This window comes from Halichoerus grypus, chromosome 11 (assembly GCF_964656455.1).
Source record: "Halichoerus grypus chromosome 11, mHalGry1.hap1.1, whole genome shotgun sequence".
NCBI lineage: Eukaryota > Metazoa > Chordata > Mammalia > Carnivora > Phocidae > Halichoerus > Halichoerus grypus.
Genome location: NC_135722.1, coordinates 49,722,080 through 49,735,175, shown reverse-complemented (window position 1 = coordinate 49,735,175; position 13,096 = coordinate 49,722,080). Strand labels below are relative to the sequence as shown.

The following is a 13,096-nucleotide window of genomic DNA, read 5'->3' as shown; positions in this document are numbered from 1 at the left end:
TTAAACTGATGTTACCTCCTTAATCATGGCTCAGCTGATAATATGCTATTAATAAGGAGGAAAAAGAGAAATGCAGTGAGAAGCTTGATGAGGAAGACTAAGTTAGCAAAAGATCTCAGAATGGAGTAGTAATACCTGGGCTCAAAATATAGATTATTGTACAGGCACTGGGAAGTTTCAGGAGTTAGGTAAAATAGAACCTGACAAGACCTCAGATATAAAATAATTTGAAGAGGTATTCACTTGGCCTCAGGAAAATGGTTCCAGATTGCTATGTTAGGGGAAAATAGGTGTCAATGTATTAATGTATCAGACTTGACTCACACCTTGATAGTCTTCAGGTTACATAGATTGCACACTCTTAACATGTGTCTCATTGGTCTCCTCTCTGCTTGTATCCCATGACTTTGCTCATCTCCCACTGGAATTTTTTTGAGTTCCCCAAATATTTTCTATTCCTCTAGTATCCTAACACAAATGTGTGTTTTTATTATTCTCCTTAAAGCATTTTAAAGGTTTTCAGGGGGCACCTGGGTAGCTCAGTCAGTTAAGTGTCCCACTCGATTTCAGCTCAGGTCATGATACCAGGGTCATGAGATGGAACCCAGTGTAGGGCTCTGTACTCAGCGGAGAGTTTACTTTTTAAATTTTTCAGTGAGGATGAAAATTGGTTCCTCTTTAGAATGACTGGGGAGAGGCAGGATGTAAGGAAAGAAGAGCTTGCTAAAAAGATTGCTGTGGGAAAATGTGGAGACTTTCTCTATGGAAACATTCCAGACTTTCTATGCTTACATGGATGCAGGCATCCAGAGAGGAGGGAGGTAGACAAAATAAATTCCATCATGAGGCTTTCTCAAGGACTCAGACCAAGCTAGAGGATCCCTTTGATAATCCCAACATGTGTAGGTCTTTCCAGCCTGAAATATCCCTATCAATCACATACCATAAAATGGAGTTCACCTAGGGAAGTCTGGTCACCAGGATCACCAGGACCTTGCATCAGAAAAAAGTGTGCTGAGCTTTGGGAGGGGGAGGGGGGCGGGGGGGGGGCAGGGGGAGGAGGGAAGTAATTTTCTTTCTACCCTTCAAGGTTCAAAACTGGGACCAACCCCCTTTTGCCATAATAAAAGGCTGATGAACCTGAGAAAAACAAGTTCAGTAACATGCACACCTCCGTATACATGGCAGGTACCCAGGAAACCTGCAGAACTCTCCAAAATAGCCCAAGACACCACTTTAAATCCCAGATCCAGCTAAAGACAAAAGATGTTGGGGGGTGGGAGCCCAGTTATGAGAGGCTATTGGAAAAGCACAGTGATCAAGGATGAGTTTGTTATATAGACTTAGGTCTTTGCCTTCTCCATTGATAAATTTCTAGAGATTTAGCCATTCTCCACTTCCTGGTACACAGATGGAGACACCCTTACAAATGGAGATTTTTCTTTCAAATGTAAATGTCTCTTACAAAAAGACAACCTCTACTTGGTTGGTTTTCAGAGCTTCTCTTGAGTTTCCCTGTTTCTTAAAAAATAACCAGCCTTAAAATAATCCTTATGCCAAGAGGTGTATCTTGGAGCCACAAATTCTGCTTCCCTTAAGGCTACAGCCATTTTCTGCAACAGAGACCCCCCCCCAAATTGAGTCTGAGTTTAGAGAAACTGAAAACCCTGAGTAAGGATTTCTTTTAGTTCTGTGTCTGGTTGGATTGGTCAATATGACTAGGACTAAAGCACACAGAAACATCTGCATCTTATGAGGTTATCTTTAATATCTGGGAAAGTAGAGAAAAATAACATATCTCCATCAATTTCAGGATTTTATGTAGGTTATAGGGTGTGGATATGTCTGCTGTCTGTATGCATGAGACGGGATCATCTTCAGAGGAGGAATGAACAGGTTGCCATCTTTCAGAACTATGTGGGAGATAAAGAAGATGTGGGAAGATTAAGCTGGAAGATCTACTTTCTTAACCTGTTGGAAATAGAAGAGGGTTTGAATTTAAGCCCATTTTTAAGTTGAAGGCTCCCCCTGGTGGTTATATTGGAAAACCACAACATGCATATTGACCTGGCTGTTCTACCGTAATGTTCTACCCCACTAAGTCTGACTCTATTTGTTAGGTATGGATACTGAGTCGAAGCTCCCTTGAATATAACTTATATGGGGACCCTGAAAAGCATGCTAGGATCTAATATATCCCTGTCTTTCCCACAGGTTTTCTCAATCTCTGGTACAGAGTAGGCTTAGTTGTTCTCCTTTGCATAGGGTGTGAGCTAAGACATATTCTCACATACACACATAACCAGAGACAAAATATCCTTGTCTATCTATGTCTTTTTCACACATGCACACACGTACACACAGGCACATGTGAAAATAATTTTCACAGGCACATGTGAAAATAATGGACTAAAAGCCATTATTAGCACATATATAAATAGGCACACTCTTACATTGATACTTTTAGTAATGCATTTAGATATTTTAGTAATGGATTCTAATACATTCAAGGTTAAGGCCTGAATGATTCATACCAGCATATTGATACACCACCTCCCTAAGCATCACACATGTACATTCACTTCGCTTTATAGTCACAAGATTTCATTGTTGGGGAGGTGAAAATTTTTATTATACCCTTTGAGATTCTTCTGGCTAGTCTAAGAATTAAATTGACATGAGACAGATTAATCATTAATTAATCATGAGACAGGAGAAAATTAAATTTAATTACATATATATGGGGGCTCCATAGCATAAGAGGTCCACAGGCAGTCAAGTAATTGAGGCTTATATTCCCTCCAGAACTAAGAAGTGGGTAGGGATCTGGGACTTTAAAGAGGAGAAAGATAATTTGCAAGAAGATGAAAAGAGTAAATATTTGGTCAACAAATGTTTGCTGAGCCTTAAGGAAATAATGGAACACAGAGAGGAATTTTTTTTAAAGATTTTATTTATTTGACAGAGCGAGAGAGAACACAAGAAGGCAGAGATGCAGACAGAGGGAGAGGGAGAAGCAGGCACCCTGATGAGCAGGGAGCCTGATGTGGGGCTCGATCCCAGGACCCCAGGATCATGACTTGAGCCGAAGGCAGACGCTCAACCATCTGAGCCACCCAGGTGCCCACACAGAGAGGAATTTTAACAAACAGACCTTGCTAGGTTCCTCCCTGTCTATAACATTAAGTTCATATTACACTAGTTATCTACTGTAACAGCTCTCTTCCTAGAACAGGTGCTCTATCTAAATTCTTTTAGGCAGGCAAAAAGAAAAACTTCTTGAATCTTCTGTTTCTTAAAAATAATCAGCCTAAAATAATCCACATACCAAAGAGACATTTGGGGTGGCAAATTTTGCCCAAGGGGACAGAGATGTGCCCAAGGACTATTCCTTTGTTGTTCTCTGCTACAGCCTTCAGAAATAAATTCTGCTTTCCTAGCCTGGGCTAGTCATACTGTTTGGCAAACTCTGTTTAACAGTCTATTTTTTTTTTTAACCAAATATGAGCTTCATAAAGGAAACACTATGTCATGTCTCCTTGTGTATCTGCAAGGCCTTGCTCAGGGTTTTCCAGAGCAGGCACTTAATAGAGCAAATGAAAATGGATGAGAATGTTTAATGTAATTTCAATCTTCATTCAAAAAGATTACTTTGGGGGTGCCCAGCTGGCTTAGTCCATAGAGCATACGACTCTTGATCTCAGGATCATGAGTTTAAGCCCTGTGTTGGTTGTAGAGCTTACTTAAAAAAAAACAAAAAAAGATTATTTTGTGACATGATAAAATAAATTTAAAGATCATTTAGGGAAATAAGAAAGAAAAAAAGATCTAAGAACATTTTGTATTTTTTAAAATGACAATTTTTTTGGGCACTAGTCCTTAAATTATTATAAAATTCAGAGAAGCAGGGAGGAGCTATTACATAGATGCTAGTAAAAAATATAAGGCAAACATTTGCCTTGCAAATATCTCTAGATAAGTGACAGGTTATTCATTACATAGTATTATTTAGCCATGTGAAAAACTATGAGTTAAATAATCTCACCCAGCTCCATACACCAAATAATGTCTGTTTCCAGTGCAGATTTTAAGTATTTTCTACATATTGCTAACAGTATATTTTATTAAAAATAGAACAAGGTCATTCTTTGCCCTCTCAAACTCAGTCATCAATATGTAGACAGTCTTTCAGAGTCTTATCTCTACCTACATCTACTTTCTCAGTCCATAGTACGACCTCTCTTAAATTTTATATATGCATATTGGAGAATTTTGTAGTTCTCAGAAAAATTTCTTCGCCTCTATGCCTTACCTTATACTATTCCTTCTTCCTGGAAATCCCTTTCTATAAAGCTCCATCTCATGATTAATTCTTACTTAGTCTTCCTAGTTCAATTTGAGGGCTTCCCTGTGTCTCCCAGGTGGGCTGGTTGCTACCCACCCAAACTCACATAATTTCTATGTCCATCTCTTTGGTTGTCCATATGATAATTGTTGTATCATCTCATATGTGATAGATGCCCCCAAAGAATAGCAATAATTGTTGATGGTAAGAACAGCAGCATTGTTCCCTAACTAGGCTCTCTCTAGGACATGGCCAAAATTATGTTCTCAATAAATACAGGATATTCTCAAATTTTTCCTGTAAGGATTTCCTCTCCTACAAACCTAAATGAGGATTTTCAACTCTCTCCCTTTGTTGCCTGAGCCAGAACTCTCTCCAACTAGATTTTGAAAGACGACCTGTTCTCTGCATCCTGTCCTGTCACCCTAATTCTGTCTGCCTACAGTCTGTCCATAACCACTGGTTATTTACCTGATCTACGGTGATGCTATCTTCTATCTAGGTATGTTCTGATCACATTGGCATGTCATAAACTTCATGGGTCTCTGTCCTCACTTTGGATCTATATGCCCCATTTTGGGGGTTCCACCTCATACAACTCTGATCAACCATCCCTGGCTTATGATTATATTATTATAATATAATACCTTGTTCATGTCAATCTCCAAGTCTGTGTGTGTGTGTGTGTGTTCAAAGGGAAGAGAAGTGTGCATATGACCTGATCACATCAATCAATTTAGATTTTGTAACATAGACTGAGGAAGAAATACACACTGATTTTTCTTAAAGATGATGATATTTGCTACCAGAGGGGGGAAAAGGCAAGAAGAGAGGAAATGTTGGGGAAGGGCTATTTGTTTTAGGGCTTGTTGAAGTAGCATCCCACACATTCAGAGTTGAGTAGAGAGCCTTGGGAAAGCCTGAGAAACTGGCTAGAACATGTATTTGGGATGGGAGTGTTAATGTAAGGTTTTCATCTGGCCAATCTCTAGGCTCAAAGGTGCAGTGACTGGCAGAGACAAAGGGTGAATGAATGATCTCATAAAAGGAAACAGATACATAGGCCTAAAAATTAGTGCAAGAGTGGGAGGACTTTGGGGCAGTGATGGCTATGGTGCTTCTAAGAAGATGAGTAATGTGAACCAATGTGGGAGTTGTGTGCATAATCTTTATATACCACATCCAGCCTTTCTGGCAAACTGTGAGTCCATCCTAATGAACAAAGGGAGGGAGAGAATGAGGTAGCAGGAAAATAGGATGAAGCCGAACTACTTTTCCTACAGCAGAGATCTGTCAGCAGCTGAAGCCTGGAGAATAAATCCTATAAAGTTAGGGCTCTTCAGACTCAGGTGAAAGAGAGAGGGATGCAGAGGGGAGGGGAGTAATGACAGCTCCTGCCCACAGGGTTCCCAGCCCTGGGGATTCCTTGTTTGTCCTCAGCTTCTCCCAGATGGTGCCATGGTGCTTCACATGCACAGAGGAAAAAGGAGAATAAATCCTTCCCTGGCAGCACAGCAGGATGCCTCTCACTAACCCTGGTGTGATCCTGCCTACCTGTTTCCTTTTCCAGTACAGATCACCTGAGCTTCACTCTTTTTAAAATTGCAACTGCTGGTAAGTCTCTATTGCTGTCCTGTGTCAGGGTTTCAGGGGTGAGGATTAGGGGGTCATATGGGAAGAGAGAGAGAGAATGCAAGGAGAAGGCGGTGCACAGTTGTCTGGGAAAGCAGTAACCCTGGTAAAATGTGGTCTAAGATCTAACTCCATCTCCTGCACTAAATCCTTGAACGACCTGAGGCAAGTGTATTCCCCACACTGGGCCTTACTTAGTGTTTTTCATTACAAAATGAAGTCTTGGACTTGGTGGTCCCACAGAAACTTTTCCACTTCTGACACTCTTAAAGTCTTTGCAAAGAACCAGAACCAGGGAAAGGGATAGGGACCGCTCTCCCTAAAGAAGAAGAGAGACCGTCTATAATATTCTGTTGCTGAGGCCAGGAGAAAAGGCTGCCTGGCTCCTTGGACCAGGGCCAAATGCCCAGGTCAGACTCTTCTTGGATTATGTCTGGAAGTCATGGATACCATAAACTCTCTGGTCTCCACAGACTCCTCCCTGCCGAGCTGTCTGGTATACCCAGCCTTCCCTCATCTTCTTATCAACCAAGCACCATTCATTTCTTCAACTCAGATATTAAGTGCATTTTGTGTGCCAGACCAGTGAACATGGCAGGGAATATCCTGCCCGCAGTCTCTTCTATTAATACAGACAGACTTGTGGCTTCCCCAGTATCCAGGATATGCCATCCCCCCTTCCAAAGTCCTCTTCTACCCTGGTCACAAAAAGCGTGTTTACACAGGAGTTTGACTATTGTGGAAATGCTTTTTGGTTAAAAAATGAGGTATCTTCAAAAATAAGGTCCAAGTCCATCTTTGTATTTTCCTACTCATAAGAAACAGTAACCTCTACCATTAATTCATTTTTTTAAATAGCAAATATTAAATTGAAACAAAAAAGTATTTAGAACACAAAGGTAAGGTAGAGATCTACGTGCTCATTGCATAGTGAAAAATCTCTCTTTTCAGAAATTTCCTCTCCAGGGCTCTGCTGTATCTCTGCTATGAATACTGTAGTTACATTGTCATTAGCCATGACTGTGTGCTGACAAATGGATTTCCTGGTTTGTTTGTTTGTTTCTGTCCAGGGCTTTTAAAACATTAGTCACTTCAAAACCTTTGTCACTTCAAAACCTTTATCAGAGACATGGTTCTGCTTTGGGGTGGGGATGGCCTCAACCTCCAGAGTGGCTCTGATGTTACCCCTTCCACACAAGACAAAGCAGACCTCCTCCTCCTCCCCAGCAAAGGGATGCAGGCTGCAAGCCAAGGCCAAACTGGGGTGGAGGCCTTGCGCCTCTGAGTGCTCACCCCAGATGGAAATATTTGGCCCACTCCAATGGACGATCAAAGTTTGTTCTCCAGTTTGTCCTTACCCTGGAAGAGGGCAGAGCATGGTCTCAGGGGAAACAAGTGGCCGCCTCTCCATCTGGATGCATGGAGCTGGGACAGAAGCCAAGAGGGGCTTATCTGTTTCCTTTGGTTCTGTCCTGCCAGTTGTTTTGAGTAAGCTGGGCTGGGGGTTGGAGGTGGGGTAAGCTGTCTGGCCCCTGGTCTTTTCAGGTCAAGATGGGAATGGGGGCCACTTTAGGAGGGTGGGAATTTGGAGTGTTTTTTTTTAAGGAGAAATACCTGTTGCTCCCTTAAAACCAACAATTATCTCTCTAATTTCCAGAGAAACTCCCTAGAACTTCCTTTCCAAGAAAAATAACCCCAGCCCTGTCATGGTCTCTCTATAGACTTCTCCTTTCCCCCAGATCCCTCTTCCTGTCCTTATCATTCTGACGTCAGTGAACACAGGACTCAATGCCAAACTCCAGGCACAACTAATCAGGACAAGAAGTGAGCACTTAATTCATTCACTCACTCATTCAGTTTTTCATGCAAAAGCATATAGTGGTGCCTACCATGCGTTAGACCCTGTTCAGGGCTCCCGGCATATTTATTAGAGAGTCCCACTCTTACACATACAAAAAAGTGAGTCAAAACCATAAATTATAAACACGCACACAAACAACATACATATAAGATACAAATAATATATATCATATATAGTGTATATGAGAAATATATGTATCAGTATATAAGTATAAATATGTATAAGTATACTTATATATAAAGAATATATGTATATGCAGAATACATATTATATTATATAAAATATATATAGGTAAATATATTTGTTATTTATATTATACATATTTGTAATTGTATATACTTAGACATAACATATAAATAGATACTATGTGTAAATATAAATAAGAATACCTATATATATGTATAATATAAAGGATGTATGTTTGTGATTTACACTTTAACAGTGCTGCAGCAAAGGTATTACGTGAATACTGAGAAAGATTCGCCTAACTCTACACAAGAAAGTCAGGAAAGATTTGTCAGAGAAAATGATATTTGTGCTGTTTTAAAGGATCAGCCAATGCTCATTGGTCGGAAAAACAAGTTTGTTTGTTTTTTTCTTTTTCAGGAAAGCAAGATATGAAGCAATAAAAATAATAGAAACAACAAAAGTACATGTAGGGAATTGTAGAAAGAGTTGTATGGATTTGTTGACTACAAGAGAAAAAAGATGAGTTGAGAAAGATGCCAAAGCCAGAAGGGCCTAGCTACAGATAGAGTATTTGAGCATATTCAGAGCACACACTTTGGAATTAGGCAGACATGGGCTCAGATCCCATCTCTGACATTATTAGCTCACCGGGAAACTTGAGGAAAGTTATTTACCTTTCCTGTGGTTTCCTTCTCTGTGTAGCGGGGATGGAATGCTTCATGGTTATGAGAAATATACACAATGATGTTAAGTTTCCCCAGTGTCTGAATCATGCACAGCCTCAATAAATTGGAGCTCTTGCCATAGTTCTTCACAAGTTTGAACTGCATTCTGGTGAAAAGAGGCTTTGAAGGACTGGGAATAGTCTAGCGACTCAGGGAGTTAGCATTCTTTGGACAACCCCCAGTACTGCAGCAGGGAATGGATCAAGGGGAGGGTGTGTCAGGCAGGCAAGTTAAGTGACAAAGAGGTCAGTTAAGCAGGTGTGGAAAAACTAAGAACTATGACAGTGAGCACAAGGGTGGAGAAAAAACAATAGATTGTAGGGATATTTAGGAGATAAAAAATACTTAACTCAGTTACAAAATACATCTGGGAAGAAGGAAAGGGTCAAGTAAAGTGTATATTACAAAATGTTTTTCTTGGATGATTAGAAAGTGGTAAATGATATTGTCAAAAATGCATAAATAGGAGGGGAATCAGGTGTGGAGAGGGTAGATGATGGGCTCAAAATTAGATGTGTTGGGTTTAATTGGCATCCATTTGGAGACTAGCAGGAAGGTGGAAATGTAGGCCTGATGCATAGCAGAGCTGTCTGGGTTAGAGGTAAATATTTAGGGGTTATCAGTATATAAGTAAAATAATAATAGATCATATTATGAATGAGAAAGTGTTCAATGTCAGGAGACTGAGTAACATGAACACATGAATATTTGAGCAATGGATGGAAGGGACTGAATAGGAGCTGTCATAAAAATTAGAAGAGAACCAGCAGATACTGGCATCCAGAATTCCAAAAGAGAGCTTTAAAGAGGAAGGCATTGCTATAAAGTCAGGTGTTGACTAAGAGTCTCCATTCAATTCCATGCCTAGAGGTCACTGGTGAATTTAAAGAGCATTCCTGGGGGCACCTGGGTGGCATAGTTGCTTCTGACTCTTGGTTTCCAGTCTGGCGGGTGATCTCAGGGTCATGAATTCGAGCCCTGCATGGGGTTCAGGAAGGAGTTTGCTAAAGTTTCTACCTCCCTCTCCTTCTGCCCCTCCCCACCTCACTCTCTCTCTCAAATAAATAAATCTTTAAAAAAAAATAAAGAGCATTGCTTTAGCTAAATTAAAAAAAAAAAAAAGCCATTGGTTGAGTAGTGAACTTATGGGTGAGGAAACAGAGAGGGTACATCTGGATAGTTCTTTCACCCTCTTTTCAAAATGATGAAGGGCAGGCACTGGTCTTCCTCAACCTTCTTCCTTCTCTCCACCTCTTGCCCCATTCTTTCCAGTGCATGGCTGCGTGCATTATCACCACTGCTACCCCCTCCTTGTTGCCTCCCCAGCCACCTTTCTAGTCACATTTTATTCACTGGAGATTTTAGCATTGACTCACTTTGCTCTTTCCACTACCGATCCAGACAAAATTTTTATGATTCCAATATTCCCTCTTTTGATCCAATCAGCAGCCACACTGTCAGCCCCTTGATGTCCTCTCAACAAAGACTGTGTCCTTTACCATAAATCGGCAACTCGAGCCCATCCCATACTCTAGAACCCTGGTCCCTTTTCCCCGTCTCTCATTCCTTCATGTTTTTGCTTTTCTTTTTTGCGCAGTGTAGTTTCCATAGTACATCATCATAATTACCCCTTTGCGTACATCCTTAACTGTAGTCCTGCTAGCCTACCCTAACTTCAATCTGGGTAAATGCCACTCTCCACATGCTTCTTTTCTTCATTTGAGCAAATAAGTGTAGTGATTAAAAACACACCAGAATGCTGACTGGTTCCACTTCGAATTTTTGAACATCCAATAGGACCTCATCACTGCCTAGAATCCTACATTTGAACACAGTAGAATCAGATTTCATTCCCAAACACTCCATGGAACTACTCTCTCACCATCAGCCAGGATTTCCTCATTTCTAAATTTTCTGGTCATTTCTCAGTCCTTAGTACCTTGACTCCTTAGCAATATTATATAAATTGGTTAATCCTTCGTGAAACTTACACACAAAACCACACTGTCCTGTTATTTTTTTCCCTATTCAACTGGCATTTTTCCCCCTCAAGCTATTTTAATGGAGTCTTTCTTCTCAACCTCTAAATTTCAGATTTTCCTAGGGCTCAATACTAGAAACTTCTCTCTACACTCACTTCTTAGGTTTTTCCCAGCCAATTTACTAATATCTCTCAAATATATGTCTTTTCTTCAACTTATTTTGAAGCTGACATTTTCCTATACTGAGTTAATGAAAACAAGATAAATGAAAATCCTACTGGGGAAGTGATTCTAAGCTGAATTTTTGACATGTTTTTGAAACAACTAGAAGCAGATGCTCAGGGTACTGCTAGATAGATGAGCCTGTAAATAAAAAAAAGGAAGAGAAATTATGGGGTTATATACTTGATATTTATCAATGTATGAATGGTAAATAAAGTCATGAGAGCAATGATATTGCCAGGAGAAACAATAGAGTATGGCCAGAAAATTTCCCAGAATGGGAATGGGTATATTTTAAGGATAAGCAATGAAGAGAAGCCAGCAAAGGAGACTGGGAAGGAACAGAAATCACAGAAATACGGGAAACAAACTGAGGGTTGCAGAAAGGGAGGTGGGTAGGCGGATGGGGTAACCAGGTGATGGGCATTCAGGAGGGCACATGATGTGATGAGCACTGGGTGTTATATGCAACTAATGAATCACTGAACATTTTATCAAAAACTAATGATGTACGATATGTTGGCTAATTGCACTTAAATAAAAAATGCTTCTATCTTCAGGAAAAAAAAGTTACAGAAATACTGGACAAAATCTGGTGAGAGTGGTGCTGAAGACAGTTTGGAACAGCTAGTAGGGTAGTAGAAGTGATAATAGTGAATTAGATGATACCAAAGATGATGATGATTGTGATTCTGCTTATGATGATGTGATTGTTAGTGAGACTGAAAAATTAATAACTAGAAATATCCATTTATTTTCAGCTCCATCCCTGAGGAATGCCAGCCCAATTACCCCCTCAGTCCTCAATTCACGCTTTTGTCCAACATCGCTCAGTTTAGCCCCATGTTCTACCTCACTGGCTTTCCAGGATTGGAAACCATCGAACACTGGATTTTCATCCCCTTTTTCCTTAGGTACCTTGTGGCCATCTCAGGCAATTGTTTCATTCTGATAATTATTAAGACCAACCCTTGTCTACACACACCCATGTACTATCTACTCTCCTTTCTGGCCTTCACTGACCTGGGACTGTCAGTGTCGACCTTGCCCACTACTATGGGAATATTTTGGTTCAAGTCTCATGGTATCTACCTTGCAGCTTGCCAAATCCAGATGTTCTGTATCCACTCATTTTCCTTCATGGAGTCCTCAGTGCTCCTTATCATGTCCTTTGACCGCTGTTTGGCCATCTGCCACCCCCTTAGGTACTCAGTCATTATCACTAGCCAGCGAGTGGTCAGGACAGGTCTGGCTGTCATCTTCCGGGGACCTGTGGCCCTAGTTCCTCTTGTCGTCCTCCTGAAGACTTTTCCCTACTGTGGGCCTCAAGTCCTCTCCCATTCTTTCTGCCTACACCAGGAAGTGATACAGTTGGCCTGCACAGATACCACTTTCAACAACCTATATGGACTGACGGTGGTGGCATTCACTATGATGCTGGACCTGGTGCTCATCGCACTGTCCTGTGGGGTCATCCTCTGCACCGTGGCAAGACTGGCTTCCCAAGAGGAGCAGCTCCGAGCCTTCCAAACATGTACCTCACACCTCTGTGCTGTGCTGATATTCTTTGTGCCCATGGTGGGGCTGTCTCTGGTACACCGCTTTGGGAAGCATGCCCCACTTGCTGTCCACCTTCTTATGGCCAATGTCTATCTCTTCGTGCCTGCCATGCTTAATCCAGTTATATATAGTATTAAGACCAAGGAGATCTGCCATGTTATCAGCAAGCTCCTGGGTCTTAAGAAGGTCAGTGCTGGGTTCTGGGGCTAAAAATTCCACTGGGTACCCAGGAGAAGGTCCCAAATCAGGCCAAAGATTAATAGCATTGAGAACCTATTATTGCCCCACATGTTCCCCAAGATTTTTTTCCATTGCCCTAAATAAAATATGTATGAACTTCTTTTCCTGAGTTATGGGTTAAGAATGCTGACATGCTCTTGCTTAAATTATAATGCTTCCTCCTATATATGAGACCTAGCTGTTTTGGTAGCACCAAAAACTGCCCAGAAGACTCTGTTGAGGGTCATCATCAATGTGCAAATATTAAAACTAAAATGAAATTGAACAAAAATGAAAACAGAATAGTAAATAAAAAAGCACCCAGAAGAGAACCTGGTAGAGAAGAGATAAATTCACCTCA

General features: G+C 40.8%; 1 protein-coding gene across 1 annotated transcript; it reads left to right on the top strand.

The window, feature by feature from the left end:
• The first annotated feature begins 1,860 nt into the window (after nucleotides 1–1,860).
• LOC118532872 (olfactory receptor 51M1-like) lies at nucleotides 1,861–12,726 on the top strand. The gene is made up of 3 exons (XM_036087715.1): nucleotides 1,861–1,990; nucleotides 8,281–8,419; nucleotides 11,718–12,726. Exons 1-3 carry the CDS (start codon nucleotides 1,861–1,863, stop codon nucleotides 12,724–12,726), a joined length of 1,278 nt encoding a protein of 425 aa, XP_035943608.1.
• The last annotated feature ends 370 nt before the right edge of the window (nucleotides 12,727–13,096 follow it).